The sequence below is a fragment of the Cynoglossus semilaevis genome, chromosome 14 (genome assembly GCF_000523025.1).
Source record: "Cynoglossus semilaevis isolate Cse_v1.0 chromosome 14, Cse_v1.0, whole genome shotgun sequence".
In the NCBI taxonomy this organism is placed as follows: domain Eukaryota; kingdom Metazoa; phylum Chordata; class Actinopteri; order Pleuronectiformes; family Cynoglossidae; genus Cynoglossus; species Cynoglossus semilaevis.
In genome coordinates, this window is record NC_024320.1 from 8,954,532 (window position 1) to 8,980,440 (window position 25,909).

The 25,909-nt window shown below is 42.4% G+C and overlaps 1 protein-coding gene across 2 annotated transcripts in view; it reads right to left on the reverse strand.

The window, feature by feature from the left end:
• The window catches only part of rxraa (retinoid X receptor, alpha a), a 63,692-nt gene extending 54,446 nt beyond the window's left edge, over positions 1–9,246 (reverse strand). The window contains exon 1 of one of the 2 annotated variants that reach the window (XM_008324905.3): positions 8,887–9,246. In XM_008324905.3, coding sequence (XP_008323127.1) covers positions 8,887–8,914 — 28 coding nt within the window. In that variant the 5' untranslated portion in view covers positions 8,915–9,246. The remainder of the gene's footprint in view (positions 1–8,886) is intronic. The other variant, XM_008324904.3, reaches the window with a different exon arrangement.
• Between the last annotated feature and the right edge of the window lie 16,663 nt (positions 9,247–25,909).

Consider the following 25,909-nt stretch of genomic DNA (forward strand, 5'->3'; position numbering starts at 1 on the left):
GGTCAGTCACATGACTGCAGGCAGGATTAAATATCCCACAGCTTGTGGTCATTTATGCTGAAAAACCAACTACTTTATCATTGTGTTTTTGTTTCGGTCCACTTCTGATGATGTCATCAGAGCCAGACTTCTCACTTCTTCATACTGATGTCTTTTTTTTCCATTTTCCATTTATGACCAAAAAACCTCTAATGTCAACAATCACTGCCTTTGGATTTTATTAAGGACATTTATGAGGCAGAGAAAACATGATTCCTGGTTCGACTGTCAGACTTTTATGAAGTTTTTATTTTTCTACAGTGTTTACAGCGTCTGAGTCAGAGCCAAGTGTAGGGATGGTTGGACAGGGGGGGGGGGGGGGCGGGGGGGGGGGGGGGGGGGGGGGGAGGCAGAGGAGGAGAGGCAGTGAGGGGAAGTGGGGAGATGAAGAGAGCAGGAGAGAAAGTGAAGGTGGGAAAGCGAGGAGGTGAAAGAAAATAAGAAAGGAAATAAAAAGAATGTAGTCAGAAATATACCATCACTGGATGAACAATGGTTTTGAGTTCATTGATTTCTTTCATTTTGATTTAAAATGGTAAATATATGGAGCGTAGTGACCTGGAACTCCTCAGGGGGGTGACGGTGAGGCATTGGGATTTAAAACCTGTTAATTTGGTGTGAATAAAGAAGTGACTTGATTAGAAATTCTACGATCACTCAACATTCACTTCTTTCTTCTCTCCTCTGATCTCCCCCTCCTCCTCTTGCCTCACTGGACTGAAACTCTCAGGGGGTTCGAGTCTGCGCTGCGCCTCCTTTAATCATTCACACACAGCTCAGGTTCTTATGTCCAGGTGAAGACGCTCATGTCTAAATCGCTAATGAGGAGACACAGTGAGCCTCGCTGTGGCTGCACAGCAGGGGGCGCAGCCTCAGACTGTGCGGAGTGAAGCTGTTAATTCAGGTCTCATGTTGTTTTTATTTTCCATTTTCCTCTCCGGGGACTTCACACCTGAGAGAGACGTCTCTGTGTCCGAGGACAAACCCAGAGATGAAGAAACAAGGAGACAAAGACGTTCTGTTTGTCTTTGGGGCTGGACACACAGTGGCTCTTTTCACACCGAGCCAGAAACATGAGCTTATTCCTCAAACCAGCATTAAAACTTTTACTGGTAATGGAAAAAAAAAGAAAAAAAAAAAGAAAAGAAAAAAAGCTGCATTTATTTTTCCTGCTTCACTTTTATGAGGGTTGTGTTTGGCCCACGTCTGGATCCTGGCTCTGGATCTGCAGCCCAGTTCCCGCTCACTTTTTTTTTTTTTTAAGAGTGCCACTTAATTAGGGACGGCCGTGCACAAAGGGAAGTTGGTCACATGGGCCCAATTTGGCCGACAATAAAGTCTGCTAACGGCTGGACGTGGATAACTGCAGGAGTTTTATAGGAGCCGGAGTCAAAGAGACTTTGAAGAAGTTAAGAAAAAAAAAAAAAAGGAAAAATCAGGGCCTAAATGAGAGGAGGGGAGCCTGGAATTCCAGGGAATTTTTCCAGATGTTGCACAAATATTCTGCTGAGGCAATCCAGATGTGCTGGAGCTCTTTATTCCCCGCTCCTCCAAAGACTTGTTCCTCTTTCTACAAACCTCCTCCTTCTCCTCCTCCTTCAACACCTCCTTCAAATTCACGTTTCATCAACCAGGCAAAAAATATATAAAAATAAATCCAATCTTTAAAATAGTGAAAAGTTAAGCAACACAGAAGGCAGACCAGATAGAGTAGCTAAAAGTTAGCAGAGCTAGGTGTTAGCTCCACAAACAAAAGAGATGAACAGCGAAAATAAATCCCATAAGTAAATCCAGAAGTTGCCAAGTGTTAGCCAGTTAACTTTAGTTAAAAGGAGCTACATGCTAAACAACAGCATTTTTTTGTAAAACCAACAATGGTTGGTATACATCGCTACTGAGGTCACTACATTTTTACCACAATTAACTAATAGATAATACTAATCAAACTAATACAGTCCTGATCAACCAATGGGAAACACTGCAACAATGGGCAGGACAGGAGGAGGAGGAGCAAAGGGAGGAAGAGGAGGAGCTTTATTATAATTTAACATAAACACAGTGTATTCAGTACACATATGTACACATGTAAACAGGAGACCAAATTAGATTGAGCCCGAAAAGCAGGGGAGCCTGGGATGTGAACCAGCAACCCTCTGAAAAGGAGAAATTGAAGGAGAAGAGGAGGAGGATCAGAAGGAGGTGTTGGTATACAAGTTAAGTCGACAGAATTGTTCTTGATCCACCTCCTTATTCTCCTGCTCCTGCCTCCTCCTCTCCCTCAGAGCCTGACCCCGCCCTGACCCCTGACCTCTGCTGAAGCTCAGACGCTCTGACATCAGATGCTTAAGTAAAAAAAAATCACACACACACACACAGAAACCTGATGTTGTCTTCATTAAAAGCTGACAGTTAAATGTCACAGCTGGGCTTCCGTAGCTCCGTCAGCGTGTGTGTCTGTGGTGTGTGTGTCTGTGGTGTGTGTGTCTGTGGTGTGTGTGTCTGTGGTGTGTGTGTGTCGTGTCAGTCCACAGTGTCAGATCATGTCAGCTGATGACTTCAGACTTCACTTCAAATCTTCACGTTAGGAAACTGTGTTCTCTGACTAAAAACTGTCTGCAGAACTAATTCTCCTTTTTATAGGCTCATAAAAAAGTGAAACCTGAGTTGAGTGAGTGTTTGAGGAGAAATGAGGAGGAAAAGAAGGGGGAGAAGAGGAGAAGGAGGAGGAGGTTTGATCGCCTTTGACTCAAGAAAGTTTTTCTCGATTTAAACTGAACGAACAGGTCGATATCAGCTGACCTGTGAGGAGGAGGAGGGGGTGGACACACACACACACACACACACACACACACACACTTCCTCCACTGCAGACATTCCTAAAACCAGACGTCCTCCGTGAGGAGTCTGACCGTAGGTGACAAAGACCCACACACTCCCCACCCAGATGTGTGGACCTGCAGGCATCAACACTGGCACTGCCGACCACCACAGGCTGAGGAGAACCCACAGAGGAACCCTGTTATCTCACATCTGATCTTCATGCCTGTGGACTTGTGGACATGTTACAGTTACAGTGCACGTGCACGTGCACACGCTCCGTGGCTCCGTTCCAAGCCTGTACTTAACTTCTGCTGGTGTGAGGAGGTGAAAACCGAGCTGGTTCTGATCGTAATCTGGAACCGAGACTCTGATCTGGGATTAATTGACCAGGTTTAACTGAGCTGAGCTCCCACCCTGGGCCTCACGGAGACCAGAGGAGCAGTCTCTTACATGTGGGGCCGAAAACTTTGAAAACTCACAGATTGTTAAGGCTGTATCAATATGTTCTTAGACCCCTAGAGGTAACAAAGACTTCATGTAACATCATGTTTTTCTCTTGTCATCGTGGTTCAACATTAATCTGAAAAAAATGACGAATGATTTAGAACAACTGGCACAAAAACAAACAAACACCACAACAATCTGCCCCCTCTCTGTGTTTGTCTGTGTTTGTAGCTCGTCTGATTTACTGTGTCTCTCTGTCCTAAAACACTTTCCAACTTCTTATTTTGGGATGCCGAGTATGAATAAAGCAATATCAGACGTCACCGCGGGACCAGAGGAGACACAGAGGACATCTTTCATGATTTCACAGCTTAGATCTGGTCTGATTCTTCTCCTCCATCTCTGCTCTGAGTTATTTGCAGACAGAGGTGTTGACAACAAAAGGAGAAAAAATGATTCAAATCAGAAAAAAAAGATCAGAGACAGAGGAAAGATTAAATAATCTAGATGAGCGTGTCTTTGACCACGGAGGGAGGGAGGGAGGGAGGGAGGGAGGGAGAGAACGCCAGCAGCTCCTCATGACATGATTGAGGGAATGAGGGTCAAAGGTGAAGGTGTGAGGAGCACAGTTCAAGCACAGTCTTCGTCAATAAAGACCTCCTGCAAGGAGGAAAGAGGAGGCGCGGGGAGTGAGGAGCAGCGGACAAAAAAAGTTGATGGGTTTTAGCAGTTACTTATTTCTGCCTGGTTCAGAGGTGAAAATAATTAGTTGATTAAAAAGGAGGAGGGGCAGGAGGAATGATGGAGGTGAGAGGAAACACAGAAGGACAAAACCAGTGTCTTCATTTACTGGACACATTTAAACCTGACAAACTGCATGTCAGGATTTAACAGCAGCAACAGGTGAGAGTTACAGGTGAAGTGGAGGAGCAGGAGGAAGAGGGGGAGGTCTAAAACACTGACTGTCATCTGTGTACTGGGAGTTGGCAAAGAATCAGAGGAGAGAGACAAAGAAGAAGAGCCAGAGTAAAGACAAAAGGAGGACAGACAGAGAGAAAGACAGTTACACAGGACAGAGACAGGGACACTCAGTCATTAAGTCTAAAAGTGCCGTAATAAAAATGACAGCTGCAGACTCTTTTCACATCAGTACAAAACTGGACCACCATAAAATGACCAACAAATGCTCCACACACACACACACACACACACACACACACACACACACACACAGACCAGGTTTAACAGTTCCGTTCACATGTGCATAGTCGAACCTGAAGAAGTTCCCTCAGGATTTGTGAAAACCGTGAGACTAGGGGTGTAACGATGAATCATGAATCAATTAAAAATCAATTCAAGTGTATGATGAGTCGCATCGATTTAAGAAATATATATATATATATATCGCAAAGGAGTAAGCTGCATTATATCAAAAAGTCACTGGTCGTACCATGAGACTACACACTCCAGTACACTAGGTGGCGGTATGCTTGTGAGTTCCTCTTCTACTAGGTTCTTGGTTGATAAGGCAGCCTGCTCCGCTGCCATCTACTGGACTGGAGGCGTGTTTATGATTCAAGCATAAATAAAGACAGTATACCAAAAGTCCCGCCACACTTATTGGGTAGCACTGCTCTAAAGACAGTCACCACAGTGCTAACTCTGACACTGGATCAGCTACCACCATGTCACTATTAAACAAAATGGAGTCACCTGAACCCCCGTGCGTTCCGGGAAACTCCGACTTTTACAACTTTGAGCAGTTGAATAAAGTGTGAGTGTTGATTAAAACCCTGCGGTGTCTCTCATTGTCCCTTTACATCACAACATTCTCTAACTACTATATTTTTTGTTTTTTAAGATAACAATTTCAGTTCATTTCAGTTAGTAATAGTATTTTGTACAGTTCTTATAGATAAAGGATCATTCTATTTGGTCAGCAAACCATTGTGATAAAATTGTATCGTGAACTAAAAAATGTGATTTGTATCATGTATCGTTACACCCCTACTTGGGATAGAACCAGATCTGTTTTCTTTGAACCATGGATGCTGCTCCAAAGAAAAGCCACTGGGAAGTTCTGGGACTGTTTGGTTCTTCACAGACATTAGAAACAGAGACCAGAGTCTGTCATTTTTATATTAAATCTATTGGTTCTCCTCCTCCTCCTCCTCCTCCTCCTCCTCGTCCTCCCTGTGGTAACACCAGACCCTTCCGTCCCAACAGCGGCGGGTGGGGTGTAAACTCTGACGTGGTACAGTCAAATGTTCTGCTTGTCATACACAGCCCGACTGGTACAGTCAAATGTTCTGCTTGTCATTTCACACAGCCCGAATCTTTACTGCAGCAGGACGGATAATTACAGCGAGTTAAGCGGATAATCGATACGTTCAAGGACTCTGCACATGGCTGCGTCCTTGAAGAGGCCAATTAACAACCATCGGTGCCAGAGACAAGCTTTGATGGAGCGGAAGTAAAAATATAAATGGAGATTTAAGGAGGACGAGATGGGAATGGACGGGAGGGAGGAAAGGGGGTGGGGGAGTGAGCTGATGCAGCAGAACGTTTGGACCAGAAGGATTCTGATCACTCACACTATTAACAAAATTGTTCTGCGTTTGCACTGTACTGTGCAAAAGTTCTAGGCAGGTGTCTACACCCCCCTTTATTTTATTTAGCATTTTTTTTGCATTTTGTAGTTTCCAATCAATCTTCAATATTTCGCAGTAGTTCAGTTGATCCTGTGACTTATATTCCAAAGCGACTTTTATACCTAAATATATTTCATATCTTTTATGGCCACATAAGGTTGCACTGTCGACACTCTGGACCACTGAAATGTTGTACAACTGAAACAAAACAATTACAAGTAATAGAAATGACATATTTTTTTCTTCCTTTACATCAGTGGTCCCCAACATTTTTAGCTCCAAGGACTACTGCCGGCCACTACCATTGACCAGTAGTGTTGGGTTAACTGTTGAAGCATCATTACAGAATGGTTAAGGATCGGTACCTTTCTCAAATCAAACATCTTTTAGACTTAATTCCGTTAGTATCAGAGTCAAAGTAAATGGAAATTCTCTCTGATTTAAGTGAATTGACTTCTTAACTTATAGTTCCTTCTCTGCGGCCCAGTACTAACTAATCAACGGACCGGTACCGGTCCACGGACCAGGGGTTGCATCCCCTGGTCTATACTTTTTGACAGATACACCTTAAACTCCAGTGGGAAGTATGGTACAGGAAACAAACATATCACATAAAATAAAAAAATTGATGCGTCCAGATCATTAAAGTTTTTTAAAGTTAAACCAATTAAAGAGCACAATTTTAAATGTTTTTTATGGTCCCTGCCCTGTGAGCTGACCTGACAAAAGATTTACTTGATCCAAATACTAAAAGAGAAAATAAGGGAATAAAGACAGAGAGAGGGTGAATGAGCACAGCTGCTCAAAACTTTTGTCACTTCATCATCAATGAACCCTTTCTCAGTTATTAATCAACCCTCAGGGAGCAGGAGACACACGGAGACAACGGGGTCAGGTTTTAACCTGTAAACCAAAGACACACTTCAGTAGACCTGAGTCTGAGTCCAGGCTGAAGAGACAGTCGTTTATCTGTACACCATCGACTGAAACACCTGAAGTGACACCCGGACAAGAGGTCTTCATCTCGATGTTTTCCAAGCCACCATCTCAGAGGGAGGACAATTTTTTATTAATGACTGAAGCTTAAAAAGAGCCCCACAGCAGACCAGTGACCGTGCATGCCCACACACACACACACACACACACTCACACACATGCAACAGAGTGTAAATGATTGATGCTGGAGTTTGTCAGAGTGAACAGAGCTCACTCCATTCCTGCAGCTCTGTTATTGTGGCTGCTGCTCTTTCATGACGGCGTCGTGTTTCACCTCCACACGTTATCATCACCACTGCCGCGTGCACACACACACACACACAGAGAGACACTTTCTGCTGCTTCACAGCCCTCTGACTGCCGCTCACTGACACTGTCACCACAATGCCTTTATGTGGCTTTTTCCAGAAATACACACGGACCAAACCATGGCCGCTGCTGCTGCTGTAGCTGCTGTAGCTGTACAAACACACACACACACGCACACTCAGGCTGTTATTACAGGTGCACCGTATTGTGTGTGCACGCTGAAAGTGATTCAAGTTTCAGGCGACGTAAACAATCAGCAGAGTGTCACTAATGAAGATGTCAGAGACAAGGTGAAAGTTAAAGTGAGAGTCAGGGTTAAGGTAAAAGCTAAGGTCAGAGTGAACGTTGAGGTGAATGTGAAGGTAAGGTCGAAGGTCACAGAGGGCAGTTGTTGACACACGCAAATTGCCATAAAATACGGCGGAGAAGACACTACGTTTACATGAACTGTGTCAGTCTGTCAGTGTGAGGACTTGACAAATACATGTGAGTGTGGACGTGAGCTCACACTGAGCAGAAGGTGAAAACATTATTTAATATGAAGAATTATTTAAGATTCATTAATTATTCAAATATTTAAAATACAAAAAATATCAGTTTAATTTAAAATAAGATATTAACAAAAAATAAATATTAGAGTTTTAACAAAACATAAAAACCACAAAAACACAATATATATAAAATAATGTCAGTTAACCAGACTGACACCAACAGGGACAAGTTTCATGAACCGGACTGACCTCAAAACCCAAAGAACCAGACTAAGTTAATAGATTATCCCAGATAATCAAACTAACTAATCTCGAAACATTGGTAATTAGTAATAAGACAAACTATGAAAACCAATACTAACTCATTACATTAACCAGACTAACATCATTCACCAGCATATTCTCACTAAATTAATCATCCTTATTAGCAGAACGGCCTTAGCAGCCAGACTAACTGGAATATTCTCACTAAAAAATGATCTTTATTAGCAATATAGCCTTGGTTACCGGACTATTTGGACTAATCAGATTACCTTTATTAGCAGACTAGTTTCAGTAACCAGACTAAGATTTTCATTAATTTGTGAAAATCATCTTCTATAATCCGACCATTTTTATGGCCATATAAACCCGGACTATCACTGGTAACCCGACTAACCTGTACTAAACCGGATTACCTCCAGACTAATCACACTGACTAACGATCACTGGCAGCCGTGAAGGCAGCGGAGCCACGTGAAACCACAGAAGTCCAGGACCTTGAACACATCCACACGCGCACGAAGGAACGAGCGCGCGTCTGATCAGACCGGACAGAATCAGATGAAACACGAGTTAAAACAAAAGTTAAAAAGTTGGCCTCGTAGTGTGAGGCGCGTGAACGCAACGGCGTAACGAAAACAAACATTAGTATTTTTTTTTTATTTTTTCCCCTAAAGTTTTCTTTTAACGCTGTCGTTGATAACGTTCCAGTTTAGTTACAGTTCGACGGAGCCGCGCGCTGTCACAGCAAATCAACGTGGTTCGACCAAAGTGTCGGCGAACAGGCAAACAAACAGACAATCAGAGGAACAATCACACTGATAATGCTACTAATAATGCTACAAATAATGGAAGTGTGGAGGAGTGGGACTCACCCAGTGAGAGGAACGGTTTGGTCTCCATGTCTGTGGACGGCTTCTAGCTCATAACAGCTGAGACTCTGCTGCGGATCGAGCTTTTAAACAAGCCGAGCAGGACGATCCTGATCCTGGTTCTGGTCCCGGTCCTGCTCCAGGGCTTTTCCAGGTCCCTCCGCTCCTTCTGTTGCTCCTCCTCCCCCAGTGACTCCTGTCCGTTCGGCGTTTGAAGCTAAAGTGACAGAAGTGTTCGCTCACAGTCTTACTGATGATCTGCTGCTGCTGCTGCTGCTGATCTGTGTTTGTTCACTCTGCTGCTGCTGCTGCTGTTGCTGCTCACACACATACACACACACACTCCCTCTCTCTCTTTCTCTCACTCACACACACACACACTCCCGTTCGCCCTCTCTCTCTCTCCCTCGCTCTCTCTTTACAACAACTCCAACTACTGGATCTGAGCTGTAAAAATTGAGTTGCTGAGCAGAGGAGACTCCCACCAACACACACACACACTCTCTCTCACACACACACTTTAAAAGGAAAGTTTGGTTATGTTCAAATGTATATAATAAAAATAGAGCACACATTAAACGACAATACCGAGCATTTGAAATAACATGAATGAAAATCCGAATAAAAAATACAAAATAAAAGCTATTTTTAAACCCAGACCATGGTCCAGTCTTGGTCTGTGACCAGGATATTTACACATCTAAACAGTATTTGGACCTTTCTGCTTTTATTATTATTATTATCAATAATAATACCAATAAGAAGAATAATAACAGTAATAATAATCATAGTAATAATAGTAATAATAGTAATCATCATCATTATTATTATCGTTATTACGGATTTGATTGGCCGATGTTAACTTCTCTTCATCTCTGGCTACTTGTGAACTACTTTTGTTCTGCTGCACTTTTGTGTCATTTTAAGTTGAGTTTGTGTGAAAAAAACAAAACAAAAAGCTGTCAGTTTCCTGGAGGAGGTTGTTTTTCCTCCATTTCTCTTCTTCTTCCTCAGCCGCCGCAGCAGCAGCAGCAGCAGCAGCTTCTTCTTCTCCTCTGTTCCTCTGCAGCTCCTTATCTGCTGTTGTTTTAACCTGGTCACACATGTTGAACAGAGTAGTCAGCTTCCACCGCCTTGACTCCAGCGCTGCACCAATCAGCCTATCGCTCAGATCTGCTGTACAGCCTCAGTCCTTCAGCACGGTCAGAACCCACACAGATTTAAAGGCTCTGACTCAGATTTAAGGCCCCACACTCCTGTTTGGTTCTGTTCAGCGAGAGTCTAATACCAAAGAACTTTACAAGAAAACAAAACAAAACAAAAAAACAAACTCATACATTTACTCTCTCAAGGCTCTTTTCTTTTGGATTCATTTTAAACTAAACTGCTAAAAAAATTCCTGTGTGAGAAAATTATGCAAGTTCTAAATGTAAGCATCTTCTCTCTCCTTCAACATCTGCTGATGTTTATGAAACTCAGTGATCTGCCAACGTGGCATTAAAACAGCAGAGAGAAAAAAAAAGTATGAATTTACTGCAGATGCATAATAGTTAGACCCACAGAAATGCCCCGGGGCTGATTCTACAGCTAGCAGCAGTACGCTGCCTGCACGTCACTGTTCTTTCCCTTCTTCAACCAGTGTTGAGTGTTAGACCTGGATCAGTTCACTGTCAGGGTCCAGAGACTCCGACCCACTGTGATACTGGAAAGGCTCTGATGCAGTGAGAAGAAGCGGCTGGTGTTACAGTGAAAACAGTACCACCTGTACCACAGAATGTTCCTGCAGTTTCCCTGTAGGCAGCCGGGATGATCCTGGCGCTGACAAACACCCTCAACACTTCACTGCGTTTGTGCCGTGGTGAAAACAAAACACAACATTAATGCAAATTTATGGAAAATCACTGATCAAAGGGATCTGTGCAAACAGCCCAACTACAGCCGATCACTGGGGGTGTGCAGGATACCACACGAGGAAAGTCGGGAATCTGTGCCCACACCCTACACCACAACTGATACTACTGCAGGGACTTTCTCCGCCGCCGCAGCAGCAGCAGCAGCAGCTTCTTCTTCTCCTCTGTTCCTCTGCAGCTCCTTATCTGCTGTTGTTTTAACCTGGTCACACATGTTGAACAGAGTAGTCAGCTTCCACCGCCTTGACTCCAGCGCTGCACCAATCAGCCTATCGCTCAGATCTGCTGTACAGCCTCAGTCCTTCAGCACGGTCAGAACCCACACAGATTTAAAGGCTCTGACTCAGATTTAAGGCCCCACACTCCTGTTTGGTTCTGTTCAGCGAGAGTCTAATACCAAAGAACTTTACAAGAAAACAAAACAAAACAAAAAAACAAACTCATACATTTACTCTCTCAAGGCTCTTTTCTTTTGGATTCATTTTAAACTAAACTGCTAAAAAAATTCCTGTGTGAGAAAATTATGCAAGTTCTAAATGTAAGCATCTTCTCTCTCCTTCAACATCTGCTGATGTTTATGAAACTCAGTGATCTGCCAACGTGGCATTAAAACAGCAGAGAGAAAAAAAAAGTATGAATTTACTGCAGATGCATAATAGTTAGACCCACAGAAATGCCCCGGGGCTGATTCTACAGCTAGCAGCAGTACGCTGCCTGCACGTCACTGTTCTTTCCCTTCTTCAACCAGTGTTGAGTGTTAGACCTGGATCAGTTCACTGTCAGGGTCCAGAGACTCCGACCCACTGTGATACTGGAAAGGCTCTGATGCAGTGAGAAGAAGCGGCTGGTGTTACAGTGAAAACAGTACCACCTGTACCACAGAATGTTCCTGCAGTTTCCCTGTAGGCAGCCGGGATGATCCTGGCGCTGACAAACACCCTCAACACTTCACTGCGTTTGTGCCGTGGTGAAAACAAAACACAACATTAATGCAAATTTATGGAAAATCACTGATCAAAGGGATCTGTGCAAACAGCCCAACTACAGCCGATCACTGGGGGTGTGCAGGATACCACACGAGGAAAGTCGGGAATCTGTGCCCACACCCTACACCACAACTGATACTACTGCAGGGACTTTCTGTTTAAATAATGTTGACAGAGTTTGACTGTTCTCCAAATTTAAAAATAAATACACGCTGTCAATAACTCTCAGGGTCACATGCCTGGACATATATCTATTGTCTGTAAATATGTGCATATATGTATTTGTATACACATACGAATACATATGTACAGTATATACAGAATGTATGCATATGTATATATGCATATATGTATATACATGTGTAGTTATATACACATATGTACATAAGTATGCCTATATGTGTACATATATATAAAAATGTATCTTACCGTCGGCCATTTTCTTTTTTTTTTATTTAGGTTTGACTTCATTCGCCCAAAAGGTTTTGAACACTAGAAGTGGAATAAGTCCAAGATATCAGCATTTTATGGAATGCATCGTGAGTTATACTGCTAATTTGCTACTATTTGCTAACTGCTAGCATGCCTCTGACATGCTAGATGCTACAGTTCTAATTGCAAATTAAATGCTAAATGTATTTCATTGTGTTCGCCATCAAAATTGTTTTCATATTTTTTTATGAAAAGGTTGACACATTTTACAGGTTTATTTTTTTATAAAACAATTGATTTTATTGGATTCAAATATGTACATAGCACCGCCTATGGGCCAGGAAAGGGAGCTACATGCTTAATGCTGATCAAAACCAACATACCATAATTGGTATCCAAAACTGCATAATTCCCCTAACATAAAGTTTTATGTATATGACAATAATAACACAGGCTGTGAAGGGGTTCAACAAAACCAAGGTGATTGGTTCTTTTTATTTTCTTTTACTATCCTTATATTTACTTCTCTGTGTATGTGAGTTCTCCCAGTCTTCAGTGGGTTTCATTTTGGCTCAGTTTCCGTAAGGGAAGTGGCCTCAGTTCTGTCCTCAGACAAAACCCTGACCCTGGGATTCAGGAATGTGAACTTAAGGCTATGACGATCAGGACCTTCCCCTGAGGGCCAACAAAGACCAAACACCTCAACAAATGTTTCAATCATCTCACAAACCTTTGTCTTCCCCACAGTTCAACCTCTGCCTCAGACCTCCGTCAGAACCAGACATCAGTGTCCATCACTGTAGTCCCTTAAACTTTGGTGGACAAACATTTCCAACTAGAAAATAAATAAATAAATAAAAAGTCAAAGTTTTGAAAACTGGTTTGCACATTTTCTCCAACTAGTTCATTACACCAACATTTGAAGACCAGTTGCTACAGCACCACATAGTGGTCACAGTAAATGCTAGATGTATGTCATGTTCACTGATGCTCAATGAGGCTGAGCTTCAACAGGGTTAGATACACTCCACTGCTACGGGAGGGTGAGAAGAAAATCTGACCTGTGACAAACAGCTGATCCTGAAGGAACTGGTCAGGGAGTTGATCAGGTGTTGGTCAACATTAATCAATGACAGGTGAATAAAACTGCAAATATTTGACCACCGATTTGAGGACAGTTTGGAGGAAGCTGAGCTTCACTGCATTCTCCCATTAATCACCACTGTTGACTGGAGCCGAGCAGCAGTTCAGCTCCATCATGGCTGATGAGCCGCCCCGCTGCCGGCAGCCAATTTATTTTATTTTATTTTTTTCTGAAGAAGAAGGAATTTGAAATCTTCATGTGCTGGAACATTCCTCCAGAATGAAAACAAATGTCACTAACACGGAGGGAGACAGAGAGACAGAGGGAGACAGGGACCGAGACAGAGAGAGACAGAGGGAGGCAGAGGGAGACAGGGACAGAGGGAGAGGGGGACAGGGGGAGACAGAGGGAGAGGGGGATACGGGGAGACAGAGGGATACAGGGACAGGGGGAGACAGTGACAGAGGGAGACAGAGACAGGGATAGAGAGAGACAGAGGGAGACAGAGACAGAGGGAGACAGAGACAGAGGGAGACAGAGGGAAGCCATAATCACTTTTACGGATGAGCCTGTTGTGAACGGTCCCAGTACAAAGGAGACCAAAAGGCCCTTGTCTCATTTATCACCCACTTTAGGAGAGAGCGGAGGGGGTGAGGGGGGACTGTCATCAGAGCAGTGGTGGTCTCTCGTCCCCTGAGGCCCAGACACATCGCTTTAAGTGCCAAAAAGGAAAAGACAAAAGAGAGGCAGAGAAAGAGAGAAGGGAGCCGAGAGGGACTGTAATGAAGAGTGTTAGTGGACACTTACGGTGGACGGAGGTGTGAGGACAAAACAGCCTGAAGAGATTTATATGGACGGATGTCAAAGGTTGAACTGCTATTAATCACGGAGGAGGATTAAATATCTGGAGGAGAGACATGGGGCTGTTTGAGGTGATTAAAGGGAGTGGACTCTGTTTCTGTCTTCAGTTACACAGGAAAAGACCTGAGGCAGAGACAGCAGAAGGGACAAATGTCCAATCACCGCTGTCTCCTCCCTCTGTCCTCAGATCAGTTTTTACTCACACAGTCACAGCTCCTCACAGAGTACTGAAACACACACACACACACACACCAGAAGACCTGGTCCTGCCAGGATCACGTGTCTGTAAATCTCCACTCTACACCTGTGGAACCTTCACGTACCAGAAGACCCTCCAGGTCAGGTCTACTGATGCTCCTACAGTCCAGCACAGCACTGGTGTTGGACAAACAGTCAACGTGATCTTCCCCATGTGGATCTTCACCTGGATCCTGAGTCAACTGTCCTTAGATGTCTCTCAGATTAAGTAGATCTGAGAAGACTTCAAATGATCTCACAAGGTCTTTGATGGTTTCAGATGGTCACAGACGACATTGGATTAAATATGTTGACTTTGAATGATCTCAGATGATGTCAGATGTTTTCAGACAGGCTGCTGAGTCAGCCGTATTTGGAGTGAGAATACGGACCAACAGAGAACAGTGAAGGTTTAAACTCATGATGTAGAAATTCATGATGTAGAAAAAGGTTTTTGAAGGTTTAAACTCATGATGTAGAAATTGTTTTCATATCGGCTGTGACAAAAAGCCCTTCATCTCACTCTCGGACTGATCCAGGACCAGGTCTCACGTCCTGTAGAAAAAAAACATGATGATATTTTCCTGCAGGATCAGAGCCCATTCTCCACTGACTGCTGTCATCAGTGATGAACATTACATTACTGTGTATCACTGCGTCCCCTCTGCGCTGAGGCTGAGGAATGGATCACTCTATAATATGATATTAAAGTGGAATTGGCTGCATTTAGAAGAGACAGGCTCATAAATCCTGACGGCACTTTGACGACATACGCTGGTTTTATGACGGAGCAGAGAACGGCCAACCCTGCTGAGCCTCATCTTCTCACCCGGGGTGGAGTCCTGTGTTATTGCTCCGTGCTGGAGAGGCAGCGGTGAAGGGATCGAGTATGTGAGTGATGGCTCAACGAAGGGTTGAAGGTGTAGCCAAAGCTTTTTGGTCGGCAGCTGGAGGAGGACGAGTGATGTGAGGACACCGTGGAGGTGAGGGGGAAAATGAACTTGAAATTTCTGACTCACTCAGTGATTTTCATGGTTGTCAGTACGGGGTGTGAAGAGAACATCACGTTCGATCATCTGTCAGATTGCAGTAAGTTCCAGATACTAGTTCTGTTTTAAAATAACATCTCACTTTCCCAATTAGGCCCGGTTCTCTGACAATGCAGAACTTAGAATTAAATTAGCTGCCAAAGAATCTGGAAGAGAGCAAGATGAGTGTCAGCCATCACTGATGTCACTGGAGAGGTGCTCATTTACATCTACTGTGAGTCAGTCACACAGCACTGTTTATGTTTCTGCATGGTGCTTTTTTTCTTTTCAGGAATAAAAACACTGCCTGCACCAGTTTAACAAATGAAATGAACGAGTGCAGAAACATTTCACTCTCTAAGCAAGGCAATGTCTAGAAACGTCCTTGAGATTTTTCAATGATCCTTGAATTTTCCTGATGAGGTTTTTTAAACACTTTTGTCATATTCAATAGACGTACTGTTCTCCACCCAGGCTACTGCATTTCTGTAGACTATGACAACTATGACACATGCGTCTCCTTGCAACTTTGGACATTGGAATGATGGGAGACATTTTTAATACATTTCTTTGGGGTAACGACAACAACAACTTGCTGTAGGACGAGGATGTCGTAAATCAAGGGCCTTCTCTATTTGTCATATTCTATATAGCAGTGGTTCTCAAACTGTGGTATGTGTGCCATCGGTGGTACGCAAGCACTCTCTAGTGGTACGCGGGGAAAATTCATGTTTTCACATTTATATTTTCAGTGGAATAAATCTGAAACATACCACGCACAATTAACACAACATTTAAACATAAACATCTTTATAAACCTCTCTCCTGTGGTGGAAGCTAACAGGGAAGGCCTACGCTGCTGTATTCTAATGTTGGTCATCATGGTGGTACTCAGAGAGATCAATGTTCTCAGGTGGTACAGGGCAGAAACAGTTGGAGAACCACTGCTATATAGTATTATACATTGTATGATACCTGTAGTATTTTAAATCACTTACACAATACTTATGAATGTGTGTGTGTTTACAGTGACTCTGTGAGATTTATAGTCAACATGTAGCAGTCCAACAATACTTGATGCTACAAATCTGTCTTGGAGTCAGGGGTTGGGCAGAATGTAATACTTCTTCCTACCACATTTCAAAACTTGTTCTTATTTTGAAACTCTGAACAATGACTATTGTGACTAAATGTCTGATTATTTGTTGTGAGTATTATTTTTCTTTAAATATATATAATTTCTCCAATAAAGAAAGTGAAAGGGAAAGTGGAGTGTCGGATAAATGACACTGACCACTAATAAATATTAATGCATGAGGAGTAGAAAAGCCAAAACAAACTGATCTGGGAACGGATTTATCCTGTAGACTGACACGTGGGGTTCACTGAAGCTTCTCCTCACATGATTCACTCACAGCTTCAGTCCTGAGGGACTCCGTCCCGTCCAGCTGAGGCAGACACACTGTTGGACTTCATCTTGGTAAACAGTTCCTGCCGAGGCCACAGATGTTGTGTACACACAGCGCTCAGCACACGCTCAGTCAGGGCCTCACACAGGCCTGGAGGATGGATGGTCTAACGAGTCCAGAGTCCATGTGGTCACAGCAGTCCACATGTGACGAGAGGAGACCACCAGATCTGTTGGAGCCCTGAAGGACGGATGTGGATTTGGCTTCTCCTCTCAATAAAAAACCCACACGGAATCAGAAACCGTGAGTAAAATCTGACTCACACCAACAATGCCCCTGGGGTCCCAAACGCCCCCCCCCCCCCCCCACAGACCACACAGGTCTTCAGACTGAGGTCAGGTCCACACATAGTGCTTTCATACAGGTAAGAACCAGCAGGTATCTCTGTGCTGTGACCAATCCAGTACCCACTGATATACAACCTCTGCCACAGGAAGTCAGCTATAGCCAGAATACTACTTCCTGTGGTAGACACACACATACTTACCTGTTCTCTATGCACTTCCTGCTACTGACCTTAGTATCTGGTACCAATCGCCGCAGTGGAGTCTTGTGCACTCCCTCTACTGTACCGTTTCTTGAAAAAGTTCATGAGGTGGAAAACACAAGGGTCCTGTACTGGAGCCATTCAGGTTGGTTACTGGTACTGATTCATGGTCCTTGTTCTATGACCTGTAATGGTAAAGCAAAAAGACCCTTATACTCTCTCTATTACCTCTAATTAGATATTTACGTATTTGTTCCTGAAGGCCGTTCGTGAACCAAAAAGTTTGAAAACTGAAACAATTTTTCCCATAGGAATTAATGTAAAATGGATTGCTTAGTCAAACTTTTTCAACAGTATTTTGTGCAGAGGTTCATTCACGAATAATTAGATCTAACAAAAAAAGATAAACACAACTGAATAAAGAATAAAGCTGCAAATAGGAAAGACAATTTCATTCATCCTTACTGGAGCCGAGGAGTCGTGATTGAGCAATGTTCACTTCACTTTGTTTCTTTCTAATTATAGGTTCCTTGGCGATCACAGTCGCTCCTTTGACAACCTTAGCTTCTTTTATTGCTTCCTTGTTCTTAATGATGGTACAAATCCACGACTTCTCTAATCCATACTGTAAAGACAGATCTGAAACACGAACATCATTCTCACGCTTTAGGAGTCGTGATTGAGCAATGTTCACTTCGCTTTCTTATTAATTATTGTTTCTTTCTAATTATCGGTTCTCACTTCTATTGTTGTTCTCACTATTTCACTTTCAACCTCTTGACTTTCAATAGCTTTTTAGGGCCCATTGAAGAAATAGAACAACACAAGAAATCGGGCAAAATCACTGGCAAAAAAACAAAAACAAACAAACAAAAAAAAAAACAAACCCAGCAGCATCAGACAACAGTTCTTAGCTTGTATATCCCGAGCGCAGACTGCACCACACCCTCAGTCACTCAGTGATCACTTGTTGCCTGCCTGATATTGTTGGCTTATTCAACAACCAAATTATGGTACGACAATCAGAGCAATTTTTGTCAGTTTAAATAAGTGGATGAAAATGGATGGATGAACCGAATTGTTTGAAGAATGTTCCACTGTATAAGTATGTACACACATATATGTACTGTACATGTACAACATATTGTTATTATTAGTATCTACATATAATATTTATATATGTGCATACATATATATACTTTTATGTACATATATATGAAAAATGAGAGAGTAGCAGCATTGTGTGTGTTGTGTTCAGTGATTTTGTGTTGAAGGAATCAAATCAACTCAATGGTGCTTGAAAGAGACATTTGAGAGAGAGAGAGAGAGAGAGAGAGAGAGAGAGAGAGTCATTTGACGGCAAATGGCAAGAAGTAGGAAGGCGTAACTGACTGTCGCACATGCACGGCAGCACACGTGCACACTTCAGTCGGCGCCCACACACACGTACACACATACACAAATAGAACCACCAGGAAGTATCTTTGGGACAGTTTGGTCACACACAGACCTGGAGACAGGGACCGGAGACATTGGACCCTTTAAGGACGTCCTTATATAAAAATACATTCCAGAACAATCCTGTCCTCCACTGTATTTGGACAAAAGTCCATAAACAACGTGTTGGAACTTTTTTCTGCCTGGGAGAGTCCACACAGTGAAGATGTAACATGTGATTGTTTTCAAAGCTGTGGAGGAAGAAGAAGAGGATCAGCTGTGTGTGTGTGTGTGTGTGTGTGTGTCTGAGCCACACTCTGTGTGTGATTTACAGCTGCTCTCACACTCTCTCCTCCTACCTCATAAATCTGGACACTTCCTACCACTGTCTCCACTTCAAGGAGAAAAAACATTGTCCTGTTTCAGAGCTGATTAACACTCTTCCTCACCTCCACCCTGTTCCTCCTCCACCTCCTCCCTCCTGCTCCTCTTCGAAAGTAGTAAAGAGTTGAGAAAAATACCTCACTGGCGAGACACCAGCTCACAGCTACAGCAGTTTCTAACCGTAGGATAAAACTCACAATGTCATTTTCAAACTCAGAGATTGAAATTAATGAAGGTTAAAGAAGAGTGGAAATTCCAGGCTGGTTAATATTCCACTCAGCACAGGAGCTTGGATGTGATTTAAATAATTAATTACACACAGACTGAGGCTGCATCCACTCAACTGGTTTTTATTCAAGCGCTGATAATAATTCCATTCTGGATCTGCCTGCTGGTAAAACAAAAAAAACACCCAAACCAGTGGATGCCACTGTCTTTTTCTACGGCGCCCCCTCTCTGACACCTTCACAACTTTAGCTTTAAATATCTGCCTGATTTAAAACTGTAATTTATACAAACCTAACATGACAAGCCACTTCTGTTTCTCCACTGTGGGAAAAAGAAAGGAGATAAGTGAAAACATCTTGAGGGGTTTCCACAAACTGAAGAAGCTTCAGACCAGAACCACCCTTAACACACAGACACATCTCCTCCTCAGACATTTCAGTTCTGCTCCTCTGTCCTCCTCATACTCACACACACATACATTTTGGTAGTGATGTGAGGTGAGGTTCCCTCATATTTCAGTTATGACCTTTTCTGCTTATTCTTTGGGGTATGTATGAAAGGTATGTAAACCTGCTTTGGGCAAGTCCTGCTTCAATCCCTCTGTTTCAGTGGCTTAACCTTCGGATTCTCAAATTTCCGTTGCTACCTGAATGCCCCTCATTGTGGAGATGTTATACAAATGTTACAAAAGTTGTTCAAATTTTTCATTTATATTTAAATTTAAGTGGCGCTTTGGCCCAGAGGCAATGTCTCTGTCATTGGTGTGGAACCCCAGGGTTCACCTCCTGGACAAGTTCGAATCCCGGTTAGGGCGGTTAATACCTTCCAGTGGACTCACCACCCGCAGGAAGGTTTGGGGGGTTGGTATGGTGCAATGTGATTTGGGTGGCGACTGCTGTCCCCGCGACCCAGTAACGGATAAGCGGATGAAAATGGATGGATGGATATTTAAATTTAATTTCACCTTTTTGGTGAGCATTGTCAGTCATGAACCTCATTGCACATCACTGCCCTCTGTCAGTGCGAGACGGTACTTTCTGCGTTCATGGCTGATCAGAAAGACTAAATATGTCACACACATTCATTTAATATAATTATTAGTATTTTGGTGATAAAAAGAGAGACAGCAATGGGCATGCACCTACTGCCTGCTTCAGTCAGCTTGTGTGGCACAGCGCCATCAACAGTGAGGCAACACTCATCGCTGCCTCACCCCACCTCCTCCTTCTCCCATGTGTCTGAACAGTAAATGTTGTAAATTCAGTCGTTTTGACAATAGAAATGTTAAAAATCAGACAGAAAACCAGTTTGTCTCTCTGTCCTGATATGAAGAACTGCAGGTTGATGGCAGGGAGCAGGAGACCTACATGTCGGGTCAGGTCTAGGTCAGGACCTCATTTAGGACTCTGCAAAAAGGTCCTGGCCTGTGTTTTCTTGGAGGGAGCACACATGCTGCAGAGGGTCAGCGGACAATTGACTCTCAGCAGGGACTGGAGAGTCTTTAACTCATTTGTTCAGTGACTAATGAGGGCAGAGCAGGGACAAGTACCGATGAGTACTCACGGTGCCAGGAAGAGCACCGCTAAATACTGAAAGTTTAAGGACAAGTACTAATGATACCCTCCCGGCTGCCACTCTGTCTTTGAAGGACACTAACTGTGACTCTTTGGGTCTATGAGTCTTGCACTCTCTAACTCAGAGACTCCAAGACTCAGTGACTCTGACACTGAGAGACTTGGTGACTTTAAGACTCGGTGACACTGACACTCGGTGACTCTATGACTCTCAGGCTCTACGACACTGAGACTGACACTCGGTGACTCTAAGTCTCTGTGACTCTGAGACTCTAAGACTCTGAGACTCAGTCACTCTGAGACTCTGTGACTTTAGGACTGTAACTCTGAGACTTGGTGACTCCAAGACTCTGAGACTCGGTGACGTTAAGACTTAGTGACCCTGAGACTCGGTGACTCTAACATGTAGCTGTGTCTACTGTTGTTTCAGTGTTTTTCCTCTGATCCAGCCTCTTGATTACCCCCCTAACTGTGTTTGCAGTTTTTTTGGCCATGTGTTTTCTGTTTTTGCCATGACAAGTACTGATGGCAGCCCCAGGCTGTATCTGCTCTCCGTTAATGACACCAACTGTGGCTGTGACTCTGTGACTCCGGCACCGTTGTCTATCTGACCATGTGTTCATCACAAACACCGCTGCCTTTGTTAGCTAATAGAGTTCAGTTCAGTGCTGACAGCAGCCTGGAGAAGCTGCTGCCTCTTAAAAAAAAAGTCCCCATGTTCTGACGCCTCACTGGCATCAGCACAAAGGACCTGATGAATGAGCCCAAAAGGCTGATAAAACATTAACGGGACAGTTGGTCCAGTGGGAGCAGCCGCTAACATTCAAAAATCATTCTTGTTTTCAAAGCAAATTTCCTCCTCATGAAATCTGAATTCTGTCTCTGTGGGAAAGAACCGAGAAACACAGAGACATGAATGAAAACCAGAGAAGGCCTCGGAAAAAAAAACAAAAACTAAAGCCCACAGTCACAGAATCAACCTGAGTAGGAACATCAATTATTTACTGCTCACAACAAAATTCATAAAAGGTCAAGGGTCATTTCTCCACTCCACATTATGAAGTTTTTAACAGAGAGAAAACAAATATCTGCCTGAGGACAGAACCGTATAAACTGAAGTGTCTTCATCAGTCGACGCTCTGACAGGTTTCCCTAACGACCACAGTTAAATGGTGTCCAATCACAGTCACTGAATTCCTGACAGTACAACCAACCATCCTGAATCCAGCACGGTTTGTTCTCATGAAGAATTTTGGACAATCCACCAAACTTTCTCTCAACCAGTGTCACAGCGTTCTCCCTCAATATGTCATTCCTGTTTCTCTGCTTAGCAGCCTTCTGTGCATTTACTCTACATGTCATGTCCCAACAATGTCTGTTTCAAAAGTGAGCACTTACTAAAGGAAAGTCACAGCCCCAGACCCTGCGGGGCAGTTCCTCCAGATTCGTTTGCACCGTGTGACTTGTTGTCGTTCAAGTTGCAGAAATGTTCTCGTTACAAGCATTTTGCCTCCGCTGTAAACCAGCAGTACACCAGGTGCAACAGTCCAGACAGATGTAGCTGTAACCTCCTGAGTTATTACAGAAAAACAAGATTTGTTATGATCGTAATTAGACGTTGTCACAGTATTGCTTCATAACTGCTTCAGTAAGTGTGGAAAGGGTGCTCAAATATTCAAACTCATAAAGTTAATGCCCCTGATGAAACAAAAACCTAAAACAACAACAGCGTGTAACTTTATTCCAGAGCAGATTGTAATCTGACTGTTGTCTGGTTCACTCGTCATGTTTGCGAGGACAGAGCTGAGTTTTATTCAATGAGCTGAGATCCTGATCTGAGGTTGGTGGAAACTGAGTGGATGGAGTTACACACACACACACACACACACAGCTTCAGCAGAGGCTGACACTGACCTTTAAATAGTGATGTGTAGCATCCAGCCATGTACTGTTGCTGCTGCTGATATGAATGATCAATGAACACGGTGGCCCAGTCTGTTAGACAGAGGAAAACACCGAGCATCTGCACAGAGGTAAATATTTCAACAGTTCTGCTCACAGTCTGCCATCTGTGTCGGAGTTACACACTATTTGTGTTGGTGGATAAAAAAAAAAAGTCTCAACAATGATATAGAAAGTAAAAAAAAAAACATTTAATTTTATCTAAAAAAATTGTTGCTTTTATCTTTAAATCCCACTTTGTAAACATCAATTCATTCATGATGATCACATTTTTTTATATATTTCTGTTTTATTTTAATTTTACATTTTTATTCTTTTGATTTTTTTTCTTTTTGTCTAAAACATTTCTTGTTTAAATAACTTCGTCGTGTTTTGATGTTCATTTTAAAGTAACATTTATTTTCTTTCATATAAACTGGCAGGAAAGACGTCACATCTGAGATTCTCTCTTCACACTTTTACCTTTTTTCCCATAATGTGATTTATCACAGGAGGATTTCCTTCTGCAGTGATTCCACTCCTTCCTCTCAGTGTCGGGGGTTTTATTCTTCAATGTCCTGATTTCTAAATATATCTAGATTTCTAAAGAGAGGAAAGAACACACACACGCACACACACACACACACACACACACACGGAGCCGTCCTCCCCCACTCCGACCTGCAGCACTTAAATCTGCACACTGAGGATGAGAGAGAATATTTAATTATCAGAGATGAAAAAAACGGCAGTGTCAAACCTTGTGCATGCGTGTGCACGTGTGTACGAGCACGTGCACGTCAGCAGCGAGGGAGGCCACGGCTCGGCACCCCTGCTGTGAGCACACACACACACACACACAGTGTAATTCTTCTCCTATTTTGTTCTTGGTTTGTCTGGAAACAATCACATTAGTCAGAGACACCGATTCTTCTCTTTGTTGCTGCTTTTTTTTTCTTTTCTCTTTTTAGACCAACAACTGTATTTGCTTTGCATAATTCATTTCCATTTTTTCTTGTTTAGTGCAGTGCATACAAGTTAATCAGCCGCCTGGAGGATCGCGCTCACGCACACACACGGCCTGTGAATGCTGGTGTGTGTGATTGGCTTTATAGATTATTAACAGCAGCCTTTTACATGCAGCGCGGTTTATTGTTCACGACAATCCTCCAGCTGCTGTAAATCTGGAAATGGATTCTTTTATGTCACGCACATCTCCATTCATCACCAGCTCTACGTCTACGCTTCTTCACACGTGTCAAACATGAGGTGCGTTATTACCTGCTGCGCTGTATTAAAAAAAAGTTTGGGTCAAAATGTCAACATTTCTCCTGACAGAGATTTTTCACCGCTAATGTCAAATATATATCATTGAACTGAATGTAAGATGGTCAACTGGGTTTCTGTAGGTCAGAGTATCATCATGTCACTCTTGGGGGACATGATACTTAGGCAGTGTGTGTGTATGTGTGTGTGTGGGACAGAGAGCGAGAGAGAGCGTTACATTATCAACAGAGCTGCATGATTTCAGCTCTGTTGATAAAGAAAAGAGGAATTTGATTACATACTATCAGTTTAATATCAATTAACCAAATGTCATAAAACTAACAAAGTAAAAATGTGATTTAATTCACCCCACGGACAAAGAGTGTTTACAAATTGGACATGTATTTTAACTGTGCTGTAAATGATAAAAAAATAAACGTGTTTATTTTAGGGATGCACTGAAATTAAAATTAAAATTCTTGGCCAAAACCGAAAATGAGAAAACCACGAACAAAAACCAAAACAACCAACGAAAAAAAAGAAAAAGAAAAGAAACACAGAAAGAAATGATTATGCCAATTATTAGTACCATTTATGGCTATGACTGTGAACTAAACCTTAATAAAACCAAGACAGTGCAATTGCATAAATTAATATTAATGTTTCCAAGAATAAAACATTTACAAAATAATGAAAATATTTATATAGCACGTTCCAACAATGCACATAAAATAAAATACATTTCAAAATAAATTGTTAAACTCGACCCCACTTATGTGTACATTAAATGATAATTTAATACGTTCTCTCTCTGTTTTGGTGAATACAATAGGATCAAAGCCAAAGGAAAAAAAAAGAACAATGGACAGTGTGTGTTATTGCTCTCTCACACACACAAATCACTAAATACATTTGAAATGTTTCATATAAATGCACAGGAATTTGTTATCTTGTAGGTCGGACAAATGCCTCATGTGGTGCTATACGTAGATGGCGGCTTTGTTTACATTCGCCAATATTATGTCACACATTGGATTGTGCTACATTTACTTTCATTCGTTTTTGTTTTGAAAATCACGTTATGTCGCATCGCAGGAAAGGATCTCCGATGTCAAGTCAAGGAACCCTGTACTGGCATTCCAGGCTCTAACAAGTACAAATATTTATTCCATCAGATTGTTTCACAATATTTAATAAAAAAATGACTTTGTGTTGACAACCATATTAACAAATCAAGAAAACCCGGAGTTTAGAATTTTTGTGAATTAGTTTTGTAAGTGAGAAAATAAATTACTGTTAATTTTATTGATTAATTTTATTTTAACTCGCAAAAGCAATCGCTTATATAACTGTGTATTACCATTAGAATAGTATGGATGGAAACGACTGTATAACACATATTCATTCCAATCCAGGTCACCAAGAATAGTTAAAATTAAAATAAAAATAGTAATGGAAGCAAAATATTTCAAAGTTAAATATTGCCATTGGGTAAAAACAAGTGACAACATTTTATAAAAGCCCTGGTTTTGGGCCCAACTGGCCTCAGCACACCTTTCCCAGGTGAGTTTTCCTGTTAAAATGTCCAATGATGTGAGGTTAAAAAAAAAAAACCTCAGCAGCAGCTGTTTTAATCAAAATCACTTGGTGTTTTTTCCCACGTCCATAAAAAATATGGTTGAAATAAAGAGGCTTATGGGGG